This window comes from Streptopelia decaocto (genome assembly GCF_964273445.1).
Source record: "Streptopelia decaocto genome assembly, chromosome: 1".
NCBI classification, from domain to species: domain Eukaryota; kingdom Metazoa; phylum Chordata; class Aves; order Columbiformes; family Columbidae; genus Streptopelia; species Streptopelia decaocto.
Window position 1 is genome coordinate 13,349,333 of NC_138663.1, and position 23,711 is coordinate 13,373,043.

General features: G+C 37.2%; 1 protein-coding gene across 5 annotated transcripts in view; it reads left to right on the plus strand.

Moving 5' to 3' along the window:
- MAGI2 (membrane associated guanylate kinase, WW and PDZ domain containing 2) overlaps positions 1 to 23,711 on the plus strand; it is a 741,411-nt gene that overhangs the window by 602,862 nt on the left and 114,838 nt on the right. For all 5 annotated transcript variants that reach the window (XM_082044483.1, XM_082044484.1, XM_082044485.1 and 2 more), the window contains exon 10: positions 20,050 to 20,685. In XM_082044483.1, the coding sequence (XP_081900609.1) occupies positions 20,050 to 20,685 (636 nt within the window). The remainder of the gene's footprint in view (positions 1 to 20,049; positions 20,686 to 23,711) is intronic.

The following is a 23,711-nucleotide window of genomic DNA, read 5'->3' on the forward strand; positions in this document are numbered from 1 at the left end:
TTATGTTTTTATTTAACCCAGAAACCAAAGGTGAAGCAATTTGATGGGAAGAGAGGGCATAAGACATATATTATCTATGATAATATAATCAATCCTGCCTCGTGTGGACAAACACAACACAAACCATACATACCACCAGATGTACACACTCTGTTTAACATAAGCCACGAGTCTAGGTCTGCAAGAGTAAATGGAGATCTTCTGGTGCTCAAAGGAGCTGTATTTTTAGCAGAGAATGAGGTCATACAGAAATCAAGAAACATAGTAAAGGAAAATATAAAAGAGGAAAGGTGAAAAAGCAGAGAGAGTATTTGGAACACTAATTATTCAAATATGTGCAGCCTCACTTTCCTATTAATTCAAGGCCTGACTCCATGGAAAACATGGCCACAAAGGCCAAGAGCGTAGACAAGGATACTAAAACTATGTCATACATATTGCAGTATGCAAAATACAAAGGCAGTAGAAATATTAACTGATTTTTCTGTCTATTATCACATACTAAGATACTTTTAATCCCATTTTACTCTTCGTTTTGTTCAACACCAAACCGGTGTGTATGACAAGTCTCAGAAGCTCATAAATTCATTCTTCGATCTAAGCTCCATCATACAAAACCTGCAGATTCTATTATTAGGATATTTAGCATAGGCCAGGAAATTATAAATATATTGTCATAATCCTCACATTTATTAAAACAATGTTTGTAAGGTTTGCAAGTTGCCAGTTGAGTAAGCATTGTGCAATGAACTCAGTGGCTGCCAAAAATGCTGCAGTTGCAGAAATAACTTTTCTCCTGACAAATGTAATTAATATCTGTCTTGCATGATTTGAGTATTTGTATGAACAGACAAGAATATACATTGAAAATAATAGTCATTATGTTCTCATGTACCATTTCGTAAAATAAAGAATGACATCTTATTGCTTAACAAGAATGATCTAGGAGATGGGCAAGAGCTTCTTTCTATATAAAGAAATGACAGGAAAGTGAGAACTTCATATTGTACTAATAAAATAATCTAGAAGTATACTTTTCAATATCATCTATGCCATCTTTGATTTTCTTTTAATTTTGTTGTTTGACAGATAGGACTTTATTACACAATTCAATTATCAAAATAAAAAGCAAACATTTAGCTGTTTCAGATTTATGTTCATTTTATATTAAAAATCAAGTACATTAAGAATGCATAATCTCCTCTCTGCCTCCACATTTGTGCAACCAAACACAATCTCTATGTGTAGTAAAATTTGAGAGTTCAGAAATTCAGTCTTCATTTGCCTTTAACTATTTTGAGCACAAATTTTAAAGCTAACATTTGAAGCAAATTTTAAACCCTTCAAAAATTTAAGAAAAAAACTAAGTAATGACTCTTAAGATACAAGTTCTGCCGTATATTTAGAATGGGGAATATCTTACTTGACACTTAGCAAATATTTTACTTGAAAAAAATTAGTTAATATCCCTGCACCTGAATTTCCCCATCCAAGAGGAGATAGTAATTTTAGGACTTTGTAAAGTCCAACAGTTACTGCAGTTAGCAACTCCCATTATAACTACTACAATTGTTAGTGAAGCTGAGCTTAAGATACTTAGGCTGACTACTGTGAATGTCCCATTGTGCAGTATATGCTAAAACAGAAAACTGTGCTCAGCTGCATGTAGATCAATTTTTTGTTTGTATTCTGAGTTTCTCATTTACTTTACGCATGGCATAAAGTAAAAACATCCAGAGTTGCATTAGAGATGAAGAAACATTTCCAGGCATATAAATCATATTCCAGGAGCTTTGTGAACCTTTAACTAATTGAGGTTACAGAGACATTTAAGGCAATTTTGTTATGAGTTTGCTTCTAAAGCATCTTTCACTGTCTATGGCTGGAGTCAGGATATTAGCATGACCGCACCTCTCATCTCACCCTGTTTAGCTCTTCACATAGCCTTTGTCAGAAGAGCAAAGTTTATTCCAGCACTTATGCAACTGCCTCTCCATAACTGATGATTCTGACATTTAAAAAAATGGTTTGTTTGTTTAAAAACCTGTGATGAGATTTTCTCAATAACACAAGGAGCACTTTTCAAACGGGCAGGTGAGCATGAAGCTAATCCTGATGAAAAGTGAGAAGCCCCTGGAAAATTTCATCCAGCCTTTCCTCTCTCCACCCCACAGAAGTCTCCCCTCCAGCAGTCACATAAGTGGGATATTTATTTTGAGCTGGTGAAATGGAGGTGGAGGGTCAGTGGAGCTTGAGCTGTAATGCTACTACATGTGCCGTGTGCATGTGGCAGCCCAGACCTGCCCAGGGCAGCACTCACTTCTGCTCATCTCCCCTTCCAGGAGATACCCCAGGGGAGCAGTGCCGTGAGAGCAGAGCCAGGCTCCCCTAAACACCGCTCCTCCCTCTTGCCAAGTAAGCAGGAACACAGGGACTGTGTACAGGAGATAGACAAATACTTGGTGACTGGAGCTCAGGGGTTTTGCCAGGTCTCAGCTATGGATCTCAGGGGGTGACTAGGTGGAGGCAGGAGAAGTGGGTCCCATCTCCAGAGCCTGGGTGCAGTACTGGAAGAAAACAGATTAGGACTAGGATTTGCTGGAGCTGAAGATGTGACAATTTGTTTTTCTTCTGCAGGGAGGTGGGGAGAAAAGGCAGTAATTTTATGCTCAGACATGGCTGGAGAGTGGGTGTTGTTTATATGCATGTGTGTGCGTGTAGAAGGAGGTGGGAGAGCGGAGGGCAAGGTACTAAAGAAGAGAGGAGCTCTGTGAGAGAGGTCTGAGAGCAGTGATGTGAGTATAGATCTTTTAAACATTGGCACTTTCACTACTTTTGTATTGTTTCATCTTCAGCTCCTAATGAAAGTAAATTAAAATTCTTTGTATTCAACTCATTTCTTCTGTGTTAAAATCAGCATCGTTGTATGCAGTTTTTACTGGGACTCTCTTTGCCATACTGAGCATCACCTGTGGTACTGCTGAGAAAAAGTCAGATAATACTGGACAACTCATCTTTTCTTGATGGGTTTGTTCCTTGAGAATTTATTCATAGGCTAATAGTGGGTCATGAAGCATGCTGGGTTATGCTGCTGCTCTCTTATTCATGATCTCTTCTATTCCAACTCTACGTACACAAAATACCAAGTCTCAATAAGCAAAGGCTATCTGCAGTTGGTGATTATTGACCTGAAATCACACTGCTGAATCCTGCAAACCCATCAGCTCTGCAGAAGCTGGCAGGGCCGAGCTGGGGGTACCTGTAACATGGTGAAGGATGGAAAGAGCGCAGGAAAAATTGGTGGGTTTGCCTTGGGGCAATTCAGAGCAAGCAGGCAGCAGAAGGAGGTGGGAAACGGGAAAAATGTGGAAATTGAGGTAGGCATACCTGACAGCGCTTTCATATCTTGTAAGGGAGAGGTGCGGGTCATAATTTAACAGAAACATCATTGTGATTGTATAGAAAGGAAAGCCATGTGCAGGGTGGCATTAATCGTACCTCTGTCACTAGTGTATTAATAGGATTATTCCCCTGATATTGGCCAGACCCCCAGTCAGGGCGCTTGCTTCTCATCTCTTTCAATGTAGCCTGGTTGATTTTCCTCCACTGAAACCTTTAAAAAAGTCCATGCTCCTCAAGGCTCAGGCAGGTTGTCCTCATACAGCTGGAGAAGAAGCACAGACACTGCCCCCCATCAGACCTTGTCACTGGCACCAGAAATCACACGTTTATTTAACCTTGTTTAATTAATAGGTGGGTTCGGGCTTAGATTCCTCTGTAAAATTCCACATTAAATTCATGGGATACTGCAATGCTATACATGGTACTAAAATATTTATATACCTCCATGTGTTCATACTTGTTGTATAATTTTTGAAGGTTGCTTTATTTCAAGGAGATTTTGTTCTAATATAGACAAGAGAAGTTAAAAATACCATCATTTTACCTCTGGTCATTTTCCAGACAGGTTAGAATGGCAGCATCATTACTCAGAGTTCAAAAAAGCTTTCTGTTTTTTTTTGATAGATTGTTTTCAGCAATCTGTTTAGTCTGTCTTATTCCAATTATTTTCTGTATATCAGACAAAGTATGTTTTTAGGCCAAACTTGATTGCATCAAAAGGAAATGGAGTTGACTATTACATAAGAGATTCAAGTGTTTCTAGTACAGTTCTTACTTATTTAAAAAATAGTTCTGAATTGTTTTGGGAAATAGGGATAATGATAAGAATTGCACTTGAACCATTGTTCATCTATCCAAGGTGCCGAGCTGATGGATTTTTATTTTAAAATGTACAGTGTTGTAAATATTATCTTTCAATAGCATGTTCAGGTCTCAGTGCAGGATTGTGATATTTTAAACATTTCATTTGCTACAAAAATATTAGTTCTGCTTTTCTAGAGCATAACATATATAATTTCAAGTCAACTGGAAGTAATATTTTTCAAAAACTGTTGGCAAATATGTTTTTTAAACAAGTTTGAATTGAAAATAACAGAAGTTTAAGAAAATTCAGTGAAGAAACAAAACCATAATGTTTCTAGTTTTTAGTCTTTTAAATTTAACTATTTCAGCAAAATTGCCACAAACTGGCAATTTCTTCTACCTGACCCCAATCTAGAAAAAAATTCTCAGAAAACACGTAGTTCTTTGTTTAACCTCTTTTTACAAAATATATCTTATCTGTTCTCCAAGGCTCCTAATGATAAGAATTTTCTTAAAGTTTGTTAACTATGTGTATGTTAGCACCCTAGGTCTTTTTACAGCAACATCCTATATAACCATTTTCAAAGATATAATCTCAGCTGAAGTTTCACCTCAGTAATTTAATTCTTGGTTGCACTTCCAAATGTATACTTTTTCTAATCACGTTCTGTTAGAGGTAATCCATTATAAAACAATGGTATACATATGTAGTACAAGTATCTGGATGTATCTAAAAGTGTTAGATAATAATATAAAATTGGTTATAATACTAGGAAATGTTGAATGTTTATGATGATAAAGTGCTTTTATATATGTATGCCTGTGAGTAGCTGTGTTGAAGGTGTATCTCTAAAAATATGCAAGTGCATGTGTGAATATATATACATTTACATATATATGTATATGTATAAATATAAAATAAACATAAAATTGAGTCAATTTCAGAAAAAAAAAAAAATGCAGTTGTTTCTAGGAACCAGGGGTGAGAGAGGAACTATAATATTGTTTCATCATATCAGATATTCTTATAGACATATCATAGAGGGGCTCCATGCCATGGATCAGTCACTTTTACAGGGATATGAATTTTGACTTTCTCTTGTAGAAATACATCCACGTGTAGATATTAACTCATTTTACATGTGTGTGTTAGAATTGGGAGCTACTTTTCTTTCCCTATGACTTTTGTGTGACTTTTTCTTGGGCTTACAGAAAAAAAAACAAGGTTTCCCTGATTTGGGTCTCCTACCAGTTAAGTGCAGGAGGGACACTGGCCACAGAAATCAACACGAAGACTCTTTTCTTTCTCTCATACACAGACATAACTGGAATGCAGCTGAGGGGAAAAGCCAGACCAAGTGCAGGAAGAAGAAGGGACTGGAACAAAGGCGCTAAAGCACAGGATAAAATATGTAGTGTTATCTCAATAAAGACTGTATCAAAATCAATGCAAACACATCAAATGCATGTAGACAACCTTTAATCCATCATTTTCCAAATTCAAAAATTGACTTTTGGGTTATACAATAGATATCATACGAGACTTGAAACAATCCCTTTCTGAGTCAAGACTGGAAGGGGAAAGTCAGTGTGTTTTGTCAGTCCCTGATAACCTGCCTGTAAATACCATGGAAGTGGCCCCATCCCATTGACAAGCAGAGCGGTGCATAATCTCTTGTACAGTATAATTGCATCTGCTCCAACAGACTTCAGCAAGGTTTCTACTCGTTGCAGTGTCAGGAAGTTCTTCTTCCAAATCTTACAAGTGACACGGGCTACCATGACTTCTTTGTGACCTCTGTGTCTTGCAATAGTAGTTTTTAGGGATGGGCTATATATCAAACCTGCTTCTTCAGGGTAATTTAAATTTTTCATGCACTGTAGCCTTACTATTATATTGCTATCAGTGATGGAATTAGATGTTCCTTTAAACCTTCATTTAGCTGGAAAACAGAGAAATCACATTAAGCTCATAAAATTTTTATGCCTTTTTCTTTCACCTCTTTACATTTCAGTCAATTTGTGACAATATTAATTTGCCATTAGATGAGGCACATCTTGTATTTTTGTGTATGAATTAGGTAGCATGTCTGTTTTTTAATTTTGGAGAGTGAGGGATTTGAGGAAATTGCAGAAAGCTCACGTAACTAATTTCTCTTTTAATGACGACAGCTTTTAATCTCTTTCACGTCTTGCTGGTATCTGAGCACATCTGTGTCTTACTTAGGTATTCAAAATCTTTGTTATGCCTCGAGAGCATCCCTCCCAAATGGATTCTATTTGTGCAAGTGAAAAGAAGAATATATTATCAGTCATCTTAAACAGCCTTGCTTTTGCACATTCTCTTTAGATACACAAAAATAATCATGCAGACAAGTACACTTGTTCTACTTCTTTTCGTAGTTCAAGGGAGTGGGAGAATCCTTCAGCAGAAGAAATGTAGAAAGTGGGTAAGAACCAAATTGGGGAAATATGTAATTAGAATGCGAAGTAGAACCTGACTAGACTCCAGTGGAGGAAAAGCACATCTGTTGTGTGCAAACAGTTCTTCCCTGTGCTTGCAGAAGACTTGCAATTGGACCTAAACCTCATCTTTGATGTTCCTCATTTTAATGACGGTATCATATTTGAGTGCTAGGACACAGTTGTTGGTAGATTTGGGGGACATGCTCTTTGGGGGATTTATCCTACACTTTGTCCACATCATAATGATTCTTCCTCCATTGTTGCCAGTATTTGTGTTTTTCTTTATTTCTGTGTCACTTATGTAACATTATCAGTTCCAATATTCCCAACCCTCTTGTGCTGGGCTGGCTTCCAGGGATCTCTGGTGCTATGGAGCTCTTTCTGATAGCAACAGCCTAAAGCTGGACATGGAGGCAGATGGTCTCAGCTCCTGCAGAGTAAATGCTGCCCCGTGCCTTCCAGTCCAGGTGAGCACAGCTGGAAGAAAATGTGCCACCTGTGGTTATCAGCAACACTGTACCAGAGAAGCTTTTATGCTTGCTGTTATATAAATTCAGGATTGCTTCAGAATCCAAAATATACTCTTCAGTTTTTAGACTAGATGGATCGTTGATTCTCCTTCTAAATCACTACTCTTTTTGAAGCTGGCTGAATCTATATGAATAAAGGTGAAAAAATGCATACCTCTGTTTTCCAAAAGCACCATTTATATGAGTTCTAATAGGAGCGCTTTATGATATTCAGCATTTAATCCTCAGGTCATTACAATAAATCTTAGAGGACAGTGAAGTCTGAGAAAGAAAATGGATATGGCTACCACAAATAGCAGAGTTCATGTCCTCTCTTTATATTATCTTAATTGTATAATATCATATAAGCAGGCTGAGAAGCATTTCGCATTAGTTATCCCTAGCACATATTAAATCATTCTTAGAAATAGTGTTAGTAATTGTACTATAGTGACATTAACAGCATGGTATCAAACTTTTTCATTGCATAAACCTCCTCCACTGTCCCCGGTTAATCAGAATACTCTTTGCCATGAGAATAGTAGCAGTGCTTTTACCATAGTTCTCTCATGTGGGATAATAATATACATATTTATGGAGTAACAGAGAAAGACTGAATAGTTTCATTCTCAATGGAAATAAAATTAGAGAATTTTTCAGAATTTCTTTCTTCACAGTGTCTCTAACTATAATTCCAGTTATTAATTAACCCTGAAGATCCAGTCTTGACAATGTTTCAGTAGTACTTTACAGTATTCCAGGTTCACTAGACATTAAATTCATCGATTGATAGGTTCATCTTTATGTATGTAAAATTTGTCAGGGCTAAACAGTTTTGCGATTCCTTGCTGAGAAAAGCTAAAGGACTGCCAGTTTGGAAATGCTGTAATTCATTACTCTAAATGTTAATTGGGAACATGATATATAAAGTTTCACTAGTATAAAATCAGAAAAAAAATGCATAATTATATTTTGTATTTATAACATCTAGTACATTGTTTTCAATTATAGTAAAAGCTTGTTGTATTTTACAGTTCGGTTTATCATCCTATGAACAAGTACATGTTCTCCCTGCTATATCCATTGTAAAATCCATGAAATCACAACATGCAAAGTAAATAAACACTGAAATCCTTCACCCAACCATGCTTAACTTCGCTGGTAGAACAATATTAATTATAATGATGTCACCCTCATTAGTGTCAGCAGCCCTAGATTTGTTTTGAGTGATTCATAAAGACAAATTTGGGTTTCTTTTAAGGTACCTCTATCTTCTTGATTATATAATACTAAATGCAGAAAAAATTAAAATAGACAAGGGGCCTTGCTTTCATTTTTATACCTAGGGTTCTTTGATTTTTTTTAGTTTAACCTTAGGTGAATTTCTTTTGATTGTAACCCCCGTTGGAATTAATGATTTTGTCATTTCACTTTATTTCAAAAAATGGCTCATATATACAGTTGACACCTTATTGTGGTTTTTTGTCTGGAAATTGCTTTCTGTCAGGGCATATATGTGAACATTGTGTGCACGCAAGACTGAAAAATTAATAATTTCATACTTGAACTGTCATAAGAGCAAAAATAATAAAATCATTTTTAATAGAAATTGCCATCCATTTTTAAAACATTAATTTTGGAGGAGGATTCACCAATAGACTCCAGGCTATTTGTGCCTGCCTGAAGCAGGACAGGGCTCTTAGACATGCAGCCCGTTAGGATATTTTTAAAGACAGGGAAGAACAAAGCACCCAACACACATCAGTTTTCTTTCCACTTTCTCTAGCTCTCTGCTGCTGGTGTTCACATCCCAAATTCCTCCCGCTCCTTCGTTCCTGTATCCCACAGCTCACATGCTCATCTGTTGCACATCCTTAGTTACCTCCTATCTCTGACACGCTGCATCCCTGCACACATCTTACTTTTACCCTTCTTCGTGCATTTCTTTGCAGCAGATCTTGGAAGTTTGTGAAATGGCTGTCTTATTTCCCAATATTTTCACAGGCTTACCAAATATTGATAAGTTGTGCAAAAAATATACTTGAGATGAATTTTCCATTAATTGTCTTCTGTCACTCTGGCTACTATCTCCAGTCAGGTGGGAGACCGCAGCTTGCTCTCCATTTTTGATGGAGGTAGAAGGAATACACTCTCAATAGAGATAGTACCACCTACTTTTTCAGGAGCAGGATAGAAATATTGTATGGAAGCAAATGACAATAATGGTATCCTTTTGAATATCCTTTTGAAGGAAAATTAATGATCAATTCGAGAAGGGCTTTTTATCTGCCAGCCACCCATGGGATGATTCACAGTGACAACATTAGGAGATGGCAGGCATGCTGTGAGACTGCTTTTTCAGTCTGAACAAATAGTCTGACACAGGATCACAGTTGTTCATAATAACCCATTTTTATGTACTTTTATTCATTATCTAATTAACAAATTAATAAATTCAAGCATCCAGAAAATTAATTATTTCCTAAAGAGGAAGATATGGTGTGTTTTCATACACAACAGAGGATTAACGCCCCTTTATATATAAAATCTGAGATTTGACTGTTGAGCAGTAATTGATGCATCCATAATGCACCTTAGTTTTTTGCAAGGGTTAGGATCCAAGCATTAAGCTGAATCCCTACACTGCACTGCAAAATGATAAGAGTATTTACACGGCAGCAGTGTTATTATTCAAATATTTACTGTAGTGGAAATGAAGTCATAATTAAGCTGTGACTTAACAGTGTTATAGACCATACAAGAGTACTGCAAATTCTCGTCTCTCTTTCAGGGAGCTTGTAAACCAAAACAGAAAACAGAGATGGTGAATGAGACATACAAGGAGGCAAAACAGGTAGTGGGAGATTGGATAATCCACATACAAGGAGAATATGATCCATAGCCATGCAGCTGTAAGGGTGACAAGTGACCTTTGCCAAACCACCGTAAGGCTGAATTTTCCTGTGTATTATAAGGCAATCTTAAAAAGGTGGCTTGATGGGCCTGTTGTTAATGATTTTGCCTCCTTCATCTCAGCAAAAAATTATTATATAAGCTGAATTTTGTAGTTTAGACTCGGTGTAGCAAACAGGAATGAGCTGGAAAAGGAAGCATATATTATTCAGTGGTGAAGGTGTTAAATTGTTTTGCAAAGAATAAAAATATATTGTCCTTGAAAATGAGTGCTTGGCAGTGAAAGAGGCTCTGGAGATATTAAGATAACATTTGCTTGGAAGGAAGGTCAGTTTGATAATGTATTACCCTCTATTAACTTGGAAAAATACAGTAAAACCTGAGAGTACCAAAAGGAACTCCACTATTTCTCTTTGCTGTACAATTTTAAAGCAAGTAATATACATTCCTGAGAAACTATTGAGTAGATCTTTAAGTATAGAAATTATGTGAGAACCTCTCTGAAGTAAATGTAAGTTCTACGTTGATGATTTTGCCATCAAAAAGACAAAATAGAGCTAATACATAAGATAAGCATGTATCAATCTAAAGGCTGAACAGCCTTTATAAAACTCTTAAGTAGAAAATGACTCATATATTAGCCATACTTTTGTATGAGATATTTGTTAATCAAAGATGACTCCATCTTAAATGCACTGAAGTATTTATATATACTTAGTATAATAAAAATCCACTTATTTACCTGGAAATTATTTCACTGTTTTGATACATTTAAATTCTGCTTGATAAAATTATAATGCTTCCTGTCTTTAATTTTGCATAAAAGCATTAACCTGCAGTAATCCAGATTTGGAAGGTACTGACCTTGTAAATCCACTTGACTGCTTTCAAGATACAGGCAGATTTGAGGATTTATATATATACACAAATATGAATGCTCCTATAGATATTCTGAATTTCTCATTTGGCAAGACAGTGGATGCTCTAGTAACTGGGATGAAGCAGTGAATGGGCACCTTGTTAGTTACAACTGACAGGATTACGGACACAAGATGTTTAGCCAGAATCAGATTCTTCAGCATAAAGTCTGGGAGTGAATTAATAGTGTTAACAGCAGTGTCTGGGACAACAGCAATTGCAAACATTTCTCATGGGAAGCATTTGAATGCATATTATGGTAATAGATTGAACTTGCTAAACAATACATCACAGCAGCACCTTCAGATTTGGTGCCTGGCGTTTGGCTCCACATCCATCTTTGGCTCTGAAATAAGCTGTTGATTTTCAGAGGTGCTGAGTGCTTGCAGCTCCCATCGAGCTTATTCAGCAGACCATGGACCTGAGCAATGAATATACAAAAAACCCCACAAATCAAAGCTTTTAGTCTTAGCTTTAAATTAAGTTAATGACCTGACTGGTAGTGAAATCAGTTTTGCACCTGTCTCAGAGTCAGCTGCTGAAGTTAGGCACATGGATGAGCACTCTTTCTGAGTAGAGCAAGAAAAAGAGTATTGATCAAGCAATGACAAAAATCACAGTCTTAGTGAAGAGATAACAGAGTTATAAAACTGTCCCTGTTCTGGCTGTAATGCCCACTACAGTTACAGGGAAAGTCCTTGGAAACCATAACATCTATACAATCAAAATGAACTTTCAAGTTATACCTGTATAGATTTTAAATGGAGACTAATCCTACTCCGTTTTTTTGCACACACTTTTAAGTGTCCAACTAACTGCTGTTACTTTCACTAAGTACTAATTTAGTGTGTGACTGGTTATTACTTTTCCTCATGGTGCTAGCATAACTCAAAGAAAGAAGAACGTTCCATTAACCATTTTGGTTCACAAGTAAAACGTGCCTGCCTATTACTGAAAAATCCCAGTTACATATATATTTCAACATATAAAGACTTTCCGCTTTTTGCTGCAGCCTCTTTGTAAATGCTCCATCTAGTTCCTCACCTCATTCATCTCCCTCTTTCCTTCCCAGCAGTTTAGGTCAGGAATTCGCAGCTGCAATGCTGTGTAGTTGACAATGCTGCTGAAAATGTCTTCCAGTGGGGACAGGTGGCACATGGCCAGACTTCCCAGGTGGGGACAGGGGCTGCTCAGCATTTACATCATGCTTTGTCGTACTCTTATACCTTTAGTTTGCAGGGAGGCTGGCTGGGCTACTTTCTTCCTCCTGGGAGATATTACCTAGATAAATGTGATGCTCTGCATACAGAAATAAAACACTGTGCGTACAAAAGCAAATGTGTTGTAAATTTTGACCTCCTTTTTCTGAAGAAAAAAACTGTTTCCTTTCTCCATGAGCCTCTGCACACAGTGACACCTTTCAAAGTGATCCCAAATAGCTGTGCAAACACAGCATACATTTTTTATCTCGCTCTTCAGGTCCAGTGATGTTTTGTCACACAGTTCATTCACACCAGGCATTTCAGGATGCCCAAGTAGCTCCTGCAAGCAAAACCCAGACAGAACAGGTTTACATAATTTGTGAATTAAAGGCTGCCTTGAAAATTGGACCCTTTTTCTTTGTAGGTTGTCTTGCCTCCAAATTACTTATCTTTTAAATAATTAGTTTTTTGAAAAGTGTTGGTTTTAACATCCATGCTATGCTTTCAGATGCTTGAAGAAGTGAAAAACTGTCTAGCTAAGAAGAAAATTTGCCTGCTCTTCGGCACTTTCTAAGCAGCATTCAATTAAATGTTCTTTTGCTATTGCTTTACTTACATTTTTAATCTGCAGTGTTTCATGTTTACTGGATCAGCAAATAATCAAGGTCTTTAGATTTTTTTGGAATGTATTTTATTCCTCTTCCCCCCCAAAAAAAGTTAAATGCCTCTATTTAAATAGCTTTTACCACTATATGCAAAACACAAATAAAATGTAAATAGTTTCTTCTACTAATCCACATCTGCCTGGGTGTAATTACATGATACATGCTGGTTAAGCACAAAAATTTTGAATAAACAGCCGTTTAATTAAGCATGTGCATTGGGTCACAGCACAATTAAAATGGGTTCTAAAAAACTGATTGTATAAAAATGGCACCTGCTTAATCAACAGATATGGCTCTTGGTAAAGTTGCAGACATGTTCTTCCATGCCAGTCTGAACAGACTTGTTCTATTGGGTTGTTCAGTGTTCTCACATACCAGTAAGTGGTCCTGAAGTTATTTCTGAGTGTGGAGGCAGCTGAGTGTTATGTCTCTCAGCAGCTCTTTTCACTTCACTGTGGCTGCGGCTGTGCTATCTATCAGATAAAGTTGTGATAAAGCTAATAATAAAGTGGTCAGTTTTGAATTTAGCTCTTCCAGTCAGTATCTGTGGTTATCATACATGTACTTCTCCCCATATTACATTATTGATACTTTTTAGCAGTTAATTTAATGTTCATTTTTAAAAGAAATAAGTTAGAATTTTCTTGGCAGGTGTTTTAAGCATTACGGTATTAATATGCATTACCCATCTTACACTGCAATCTCCTTTAAGAAGTTATTCAGTAATTCTTACTTGAAAGAATAGGGGTAATTACGTAAAGAATATTGACAAAAAGCAGGGGCAAATGAAAAAAAAAAAAAAAAGGTAAATCAGTAAATCAGGCTACCATGAACCACAAGATCCTGGGGTTTATCTTTTGTCTATAAAAGTTATACCATGCAGATGTTAACAGCTGGAGCCAAATTGCTTTCACAAGGTTCTGTGGCAGGTCAGACTACAAGAAAACAGAGAAATTCTGTTTATGCAGAACCAAAGAATTGCCTCTACGCACCCATAACAAAAATGATTTATTCATACACTGGATTAGCACCTATGGCAGGCAGAACGATGAGGGAGATACAAAGTTTCAGAATATAATTTGTCTGCTACTGTTTAACTAAATGATTCTTCGCACACTGGTTCTCCGTGCTGCTACTAGTAACTCTATGTGCACCTGTAAAAAATACCTCATTTCTAAACAATCTTTGCTTTTTCCATGACCACCAGTCATGTGCCGTTGTTATTAAAATTACCCCCATGTTTCATATCTCAGTATTGGAAACATGCTACCGCCTCTGAATTTGTTATTAATAGGCTACAGTGTCAGCAATGTTGCAGCACTTTGCAGAAAGAGAAGACAAGGTCACTGCTGAGAAGTGACAGAAATAGCTGGTAATGACAGTAGATAGTGTGGGTGGGTGGGGGAAGGGAAAACTTCAACAATAATCAGGTACTGCTAGGTCTGAAGCTCACGCAAGGTACGCATACGTAGAATTCAGAGTGTGTGGTTGAGAAATGCAAGTGGGAGTAAGTAATGCTAGAGAAGTTATTATAGTACAGTTTACCTGCGCTGTAAATGCAGATAGAAAAAAGAAAAAAATGCAACCGGAGTCTTGCAGAGCTGGAGCTTCCTGCACTGACTAGAGAGTGTTGAGAAGAGGGCTACGAAGTCTATTACAGGCCATCCTGTAATCCACCAGCCAGGGTGGTGACACGGATGAGTATTCTTTAAGGAACTAAGTGAAACCTCCAGATCATCTGCCCTTGTCCTTATGGGGGCTACAAAGTTGGTGAAGGGTTTGGAGGGGAAGCCGTATGAGGAGCGGCTAAAGTCACTTGGTTTGTTCAGCCTGGAGAAGAGGAGACTAAGAGGAGACCCCATCGTGGTTACAGCTTCCTCACAAGGGGAGGAGGAGGAGCAGGTGCTGATCTCTTCTTTTTAGTGACCAATAACAGAACCCCAGGGAATGGCAGGAAGATGTGCCAGGAGAAGTTTAGGTTGGACATGAGGAAAAGGTTCTTCCCCCAGAGGGTGCTGCAGCACTGGAACAGGCTCCCCAGGGAGGTGTCACAGCCCCAAGCCTGACAGTGTTCAAGAAGAGACTGGACAACACCCTCAGACACATGGTGTGAACTGTGGGGTTGTCATATGCAGGGACAGGAGTTGGACTCAATGATCCTTGTGGGTCCCTTGCAACTCAGGACATTCTATGCTTCTATGTCTTGCCAAAGTCTGGGCTGTTGTTGGTTCCATTGCTGCTGCCTTTTGCTGGCTGCAGGAGGGTAGCAGAGCTGCCTCTGCCCCCCACCACATCACAGTGTTCTGTCATCTTTTAAGCACATGAACACAGATACGAAGAGTTTGATCCTAAACCCATCAGAAACAATGGAGACATTTCTGCTAAACTTTGAGTGTGATCATTAATTAACAAAACAGATCTAATCTGCATTTTTTCCTCTGCATACAGACTTCAATGTTTTGAGGATTCTAAATAAGAAGGTCAGCCCAGTAGGCAATTCAGTTCACTGAGATACTATAAAAAATTCCAGCCAGGCAACCAAGTGAACAAAAAACAATAATAAGAAGTGTTTGTCTACAAGTGGTAGGAACATGCGTAAGAAAATGGAAGAACTTTACATACTGGTGCAAAATGTGTATACAGACATCCCAGGGGTAATAAAAACATAGCAGAAACAATAACTGGAGTCACTGAATCGTACAGATTCTTCAGAAAGGAGGGAAATATTGCTGGTGGCATTATATGTAAGATTAGGATAGTATGGAATGAAATGAGTTATGTCAATAAAACAATTTACGTTTGGATCAAGCACTTCAAGCATGGAAAATAAAAAAATTAAAAAAAAAAAAAAAAGGTGTTTTTCCAGAATTAATGCCACCAAAAATCCTCAAGCTGTCAGACTTGATTCTGTAACCTTATTGTAGAGAGGAATGCAAGTAAGAATCTGTCATGAGAGGATGTTGAATCTCACTAATTTCTTCACCAGTAACTAAGCAAACAAAATAGAATAATGGTTTAGATCTGTTTTCTTTCTTTGAAATATGTAGATAACAAAATGTAACCTTTAACCAAGCATTCAGGTGCTGGATTAATTTACGTAATGTGACAAAATAATTAACAATCAGCAAACTTTAATAAACAAAATAAGTAGTTAAAGAAGTTAAATATTCTGGGGATTCATGGATATTTCTATTAAGAAGACATCGAATTTCATCAAGTGTAACATGCTGTGTTGTACTGAATAACAGGAGACTAGGTTCAACCATCCACGAAGTCCCCTCCAGACCTATGTTCCTAAATTTGTCAGTTAAACACAAGAGCCTTAAATAAAGCAGAGTTAATTGTAAGACAGTTTGACAAATTTGTTCACTGTCAATATTCTCTAACATTCTTTGACTCAGTGCTGATTGTGGTCGTCAGCTGCTAGACAGCAGAATTTGTTCTTGTGACAATGTAGATGTTTGAGATGTAGGACAGGATATTTATTGTCTGCTCTACTGGGTATCTATCAAACCTGCCACTTCATCCTGAGACTCTCATTCAGATGCCTTCTCCATAGACCAGCCCTCCTGGTCTCAGTCATCCCTGAACAGTCTCAAGTAAGATGAGGTTGGCAGGGCATGTATAGAGTTTGTACAGGCTAGTGAGGAAGATGAAACTGGGGAGAACACCTGATAGTGAGGATGTTGAAGTAGAGATGTTCAACCTGGAGAAGAGTAGGCTCAGGGCAATCTTACCAATGTATGTAAATACCTGAAAAGAGCATGCAAAGAAGACAGAGACAGGGTCTTTCCAGTGGTGTACAGTGATAGGACCAGAGTCAATGAGCACAAAGTGAAACACACAAGATGCCATCAGGCACTTTGTCACTGTGAGGTTGGCTGAGCACTGGAACAGGTTGTCCAAAGAGGTTGTGGAGTCCCCTCCTTGGAGATATTCAAAAGGCACTTGGATGTGATCCTAGGCAGCTGATTCTAGGTGACCCTGCTTGAGCAGCGGGATTGGACAAGATGACATCCAGAGTTCCCTGCCAACCTCAATCATTCCGTGGATCTGTAAGCAAGTTCTGGTGTTTTAGTAGTTTTAATTCTAAAAGCCAAGGAAAGTTTGATGCTTAATATAAATGTTCTACATAACTTCAAAGATACCCACTCACTGTGAAACTGTGATTTCTGGAGGCAGAACACAGCTTACTCAGAAAAACAGGCAAGAATTATAGAAGGGAACGCTATTATGTTTGTCCATATGCACTCATTATTATTAGAAGCATCAGGAGAGATTGGACAGAAAAGTTGCTACAGGAACCTTTCCGGGAGTTTTCCTGAAGTAGAGAGGTTTTGAACTTTGCATTGGCATGGCACTGGATCTGTAATGCTCTTACCTCTCTCTTCCTACCAAATGCGGGGTACTTCTCTCTGTGTCAGCAATGAGGAACTCTCAGTCTGGAAAATGAGTTGGATTGGGAGAAACACCTACAATCCAGTGATTTATTTGAAGCATTTCTGAAATTAACCCCTTTTATTCCTCCTTCGTGTCTCATTATCTGAAACTCTGTTTCTTCCCAGTTTGACGTCGCTGTATCTGTTTCTTTGAGTTGAACTTAGTAAGTCATGCCATTTTCCCCACTCCCCTTAACTTTCAGCTGTATGTTCTCCATATGACAGTACAGCATTATGGGTCTCAAACAGTTCAGCTGTGAGTGAGTTACAATTCAGAGTGTGCCTAGATGTTCATGTTGTACCTCAGAAACCACAAAGACCTTGGAAAATGTTGATTTTCTTTTTTTTCTGTTATTGTGAGGGATAATGCAGGGTTAGTATTTGAAGGATTTCTTACCCAAGACCTTCTAATGCTCAGTTTTGCCTGTTTAGTGACTGGGAAAGGTGCTACTTGGCCTAGATGTTTCCTGACTGCACTCCTTGTGCGCAAGCTAATTTCTTTTCACTGGAGACCTATGTAATGACAACTAGTTTATATGATTTCTGATTTATGGAAACCATATTAAGTTTGAGATCATAGCTAATGCTGTAGAAATGTATAAAATGAAGTGGTGAGAACAGACAATGATTTACTTGCCCAGCACAATAAATACATTGTTCGTTTGCTGCTTAAGTATTGCAAGAGCGGATGAACAAGCAGATTGGTCTCCTCCCACCACATATCTGCATTGACAGCACTCAGGGAAATAAAGACTGCATGGATTAAAAAGTTGCAAGGGTATTATTAAGGCATAAGCTACCGAAACAGGAGCATGCATTGAAGAGGTCTCAGTTCAAGAGTTTCAGTCCTATTATGAGCAATGTCAGCCTCACTGCTAATGAGGAAGCCAGGGATGAGAATGCAGGTAAGATCTTCTATATCAGGGCATGAGCAAATCACAGTGAATTGCAGCCATTGCTGTGATAGTTTAGTACAGTACATTCTTTCTCTCTTTTAAATCTTGATTTTTGAAAACTGTTGTGCTCTCAGCTGCTTGAAACAGAAACACTGGAGTTCTTTCAGCACTGCCTGTGAAGTGACCTTTCTGCTTTTGCTTATAGTTTGAAATCTATTTATTATGCAATTTAACACAGTATTTGCAGCTCTTAAGGTTTTTGTGAATAATATGCACAAACATTTAAACAAACTCTCTTAGCTTTTTTTTTTCCTTAGATGCCCTCTGAAGAATTTTTTTTTCTGAATCACAATTTGTGCATATGCAATTAATTACTGTCAGGCTGTTAGACAGGCTGATCATGTGGGAATTGACCATTTCATTTTCACAGAGAAACAGCCTTTGCCTTTCGTTGTCACATAGAAACAGCCCTTGCACTGGCATCTTGATGATGTTCTTTTTTCCTCAGTTTGCTTGATTAGATCTTTTGATTGAAGTACTTGAAAGACATAATTTCATAAATACACTGAAAGCAATTCCACAGAAAACACCTCATCCTCCCTAAATCATTCTCATTTTATTGCTGAATTTTGAAATACCATTAAAAACATTATGTTATGATAGGTTAATTGTTGAACTGTGTACTTTGTAGACACCTAACAGTGTTGTCTGTATAAATGATTTATTCTTCCTAATTAATTGTTGGATAATAAGATGTTCTTCACTTAGAAAAGTACTTGAAATTGTGGAGTTCTCTAACGAAACATCCTTCTCCTTTGTTATAAAGATGCAAGCTGTTTTATTGAAGTGGAAACTGATTGTGGGTCATCAAACTATTTTTAATATCATTTGTACTGATTATTCATTTTTATTTTGATAGGCACCTTGACAGTACCATAAAAATAATTTATGGTTATAAATACATAGATTCATTCTAACAACAAGAAGGAACTTATTTCTGAACTTTTCAATACCAGAAGCTGGGTAGGGCATGAGCAATATGGAGACCAATAAATAGCCTGTTGAATAAAGTATTCTGCTTTCATATATGTTCTGACTGGCAGCTCCGTACTATACTATGAGACAACATTTGGAGGTAAAGGTAGTATCTTTATTTTTGTTTAATCAACTGGTTTAGTTGGAAATATTAAACTGATTTCCAGACATTTGCCTAGATTTCTCTAATGAAAAGCTACTATACCTCCCAACAAAATATTTCCTGTCATTGTCCTTGAACCAAGATACAGTTTAGTTCATGCCTAGAATAGGAAATGACTGTAGTAGTCCTGGACGTCTGATGGCAAGTAATGACATTTAATAGGAAAATGTCAATACCACAATCAATGCAAAAAGTATTTCCTCATGCACATGCATACACTGTCTTGCATCCTATTCGTGGATCAAGTCCTTGAGTACTTACTATTTCATTTTATTTTTCCTCGTACTCTTCACAAAACAATGATATTTCTTGACAACTAACCTTCCAAATATACTTCCATTGTGTCTTATGAAAAATGATCTGTGGACTACACTGGTAGTTAAGAAAAGGTATATGTCTAGATCCAGCTTTATTCTCCATTTGTGAGTTTCCCCAGAAAAGAAAAAGTACTGTTATTGCCTATTTGTATTGCATTTACTGGAAGACAAACTTTAATTTTTTGTCTCCACTATTTGAGTTGGCATGTTAATTTAATTTATTTTTTTCAGTACAGTTCTATCTAATAAAAAAAAATTGCACTGCATATATAGTAGCTGAAGCCGTCTCATGTTGACACTATTTTTTCTTCTCTTTCTAGGTGATGTCATTGTCTATATTAATGAAGTTTGTGTCCTTGGACATACTCACGCAGATGTAGTCAAACTCTTCCAGTCTGTTCCTATTGGTCAGAGTGTCAACTTGGTGCTATGTCGTGGATACCCTTTGCCCTTTGATCCTGAAGATCCTGCCAACAGCATGGTGCCACCCCTTGCAGTAATGGAGAGGCCTCCGGTAGTGGTAAATGGAAGACATAACTATGAAACTTATTTGGAATACATTTCTAGGACTTCTCAGTCTGTTCCAGACGTAACAGATCGACCACCACACTCCTTGCACTCCATTCCAGCAGATAGTCAGCTTGATAGCACATTCCCACCACCTGCCCATGATGATAATGTATCAATGGCTTCTTCTGGGGCCACCCAAGCTGAACTCATGACCTTAACCATTGTGAAAGGGGCCCAGGGCTTTGGCTTCACTATAGCAGACAGTCCTACAGGACAGAGGGTGAAGCAAATTCTAGACATTCAGGGATGTCCTGGTTTGTGTGAAGGTGACCTCATTGTTGAGATCAACCAGCAGAATGTACAGAACCTGAGCCATGCAGAAGTAGTGGATATACTTAAAGAATGTCCTGTTGGAAGTGAAACTTCTTTGATTATCCATAGAGGAGGTAAGTTTGGAAAGTCTGTACAATTACGAAAATGTGTGTAAAAGGTTCTAAACCATAAGACATACATATACTCACTACATCCTTTTGTGCTAGATTGGAAATTGATTTCCATGTTCCAGGAGGTAAAACCATCGGTTCTGAAAAAGTGTATCTGCAATTAAGTATCCTAGGCAAAATCTAACAATTTATTGTACATTTCTTTTTGTGTTTTGAGTGTCAATGGTCCCACTTCTGTAAGGATAAAACTAAAGCAGTTCTAGGCCTTGCATGGTGTCTGCAGCAAATTTATGTAGTCTCAAAGTAGTGCTGCAAGCTTTAGATATGAATGTGTATATTGACTCATTAAAGTAGATCAAAATCAGAACAATCTATTATCCCTTTACAAGGTTAGTGGTTTTGATAAGCCATTTTGCCTCCATTTCCTTCACTGTAAAAGTATTGTACAACGGTTGTTTTGCTTGTTTCTTGACAACAAAGATCCATAGTACATGTTTCTCTGTTTTGAAAAAATAGCTTCTAGCAACTTGTCTTTTCTGACCAGCCTGGCACAGTAAGCTTGAATATACACCACCGGAAGGGGAGTCAAGACTTGCCTGTAGGAAAGCAGTAACAACTGAAGAAGTCCCAATACCTTGACAGTGATAAGTAATTTAATAGCTTTTAATATTTTAGCCAAACAACTTTTCTTCAATGTTTTGAAATAAGCATCCATCACAATTTATTTTTACCTGAAGTGAATAATGATTGAATATCCTTAATTAAAGATCTTCATTCCTCTAAAGGCATTCATATGTCACTGAATGTACATTACTTGGTGCTTCAAAAGAAAAAAAAAAAAGGATTCTATACAAAATTACTAATTACTTTCCTTCTGAAGAGCAGAGGTTGGAAAATGAACCTTTAGTATTTGTGTATGCCACATTTGTTATAAGAAAACCTACAAAGCCTTAGAACACAGTAACATTTTATCAAATTGCAGAAATAATAAACACAAGGTGTTTATCTGCAGATTCACATAGTCAATAAAGTATTTTTTCATATCTATATTTAAAAGAATCATTTGTAAGAGACAGAATCTGACATTTATTTGGAATGAAACCTAATTAAGAGTGATAAGTCAAGTCTAATTGGTGTCACTATAGTATATGAACTTGGAGAAAGTTAATTTTTCCAGAGGTCCTATATTAGTTGGTATTAAATCTGGTTTTATGCAACATCCATTAAGCATCTGGAACAATGGAGTATGCAACGTTTTTTTCTGAAGATGCTGACAAATTAGGAAAAATCATGTAGCAAAAAAGAAGAGTGTAAAGGGGATTAGAGGAGTTAATGTAACCCCAAATTGTGGAATTTTATTTTGAAAAATGCAAACTAATCCTCCTCTAGAGGAAAACAATTCAGAACACCAATCTCCAGAGAGAAGTGAAGTGTGAAATCCAGTGTGCTGAACAAGCCTGAGTGACAATAGACAGGAAAATAGATATTTCTGCAATCAGTGCAGGGCAGTAGCAAAAAAAAAAAAAACTGAAGCAGCAACATACTCAAGCTCATGAGTAAAACTCCTCTCATGAAAATTTCTTCTTAGAGCATCGATTCATGATCAAAACATGTTGATCAACATGATGATTCAACAAGTTCTGATACATTAACCAAGCCGTGGTTATTTTCTGCACGTGGAGACAGGAGATACTGCACTACACTAAACTCAACCCTCAATAAAAGCAGTATAAATTTACACCTTCTTGAATTTTGTCAGGACAAGCATGGGGGGTCCATGTAGTTACCCTAGCTCAGCTGACACAAAATACTAGGTCCAAATGCAGTGATGTGTTCCTGAGTCTTATCCCTCTGTTGCTGGGGAAGAGGGTGTTTGGTCACTTTAGAGAATGCAGAGAAGGGAACAAAAATATGTTTTGTTCATGGTAAAACAATGACTAAGACTTAAGCAACTGTTTGGAAGTACTACAGAGTGATTAAGCTTAATGGGATGATACAGAACAAATGAAAGTTTACTATCAGAAAATTCTGTACATCAGAAATAAGAAATATACCTTAATGGAAGTTTGTTAGGTTGTGAAATTAAAGAAAAGGCTCATTTGTTTGATTATTCAAAATAAGTGAAAAAATTCAGTGTATGAGACAAACCTGCTCTATCTGAGATGGTTAATTCATAGCTTAGCAGCAATATGAAGACTGTTTTAAGGTGACAACCTTGATTATTTTCATAAATTTATAGGAAAAGGGAATCCATGTGACCAAATATACATCTATAATGCAGGTAATTTTATCTGTACTAGTCATCTTGTCTCCTTTTATAGTCCCTGGGCAGAAATAGGCCTTTCTAGGGTGCAATTAATGTAATTCCAAGGTAGATGTTTCAAATAAGTCAGGTATACCCTGAAAGTACATATGCTGCTTGACTGACTATAAAGAGAATTCAGGATGACTGGTTCAGATGTATGGGTCTATCCCACATGATATGCATAAGAAACAAATTATGAGATTTGGTTATATGAGATAATCTGAATACAAAACAAAATTCTAGTACTTAGAGAAACCTGCTATGATTCTAAAATATTTAATCTGTGACACTGGTGAAGCAAGGCAGACTTTCTCCTTACTCATGGATCCAATTTTTATTTTATTATATTTGATGTTTATTGAATAATACCATCCTTTTCCATCACTACCCTATGCATCCTGTCTTTAGCATCTCATTTTTAAGATTAAGATCAAAGTACTTTTCCTGTCTTTGGAAGACAAAGGCTATGTTTTGCATAAGGTTGTGTTTTGCCTTGTAATTTATTCTGTCTCTGATATGAATATGGCCTGACTGCATAGTTCACTGTGGCAAATCCGTTTTTGTAAATGACTAAATTTCCTCTCTTTCATCCAGCAATCTTATCTACATTGCATACAAGAAAAAATCAGCATTGGCTGAGATATATTCTCACTGTAGCTAAAAAGCATCTTAAACAGGAAAGAACACTCTCTCATATGCATATAGTATGCATGCTGCAGCATTT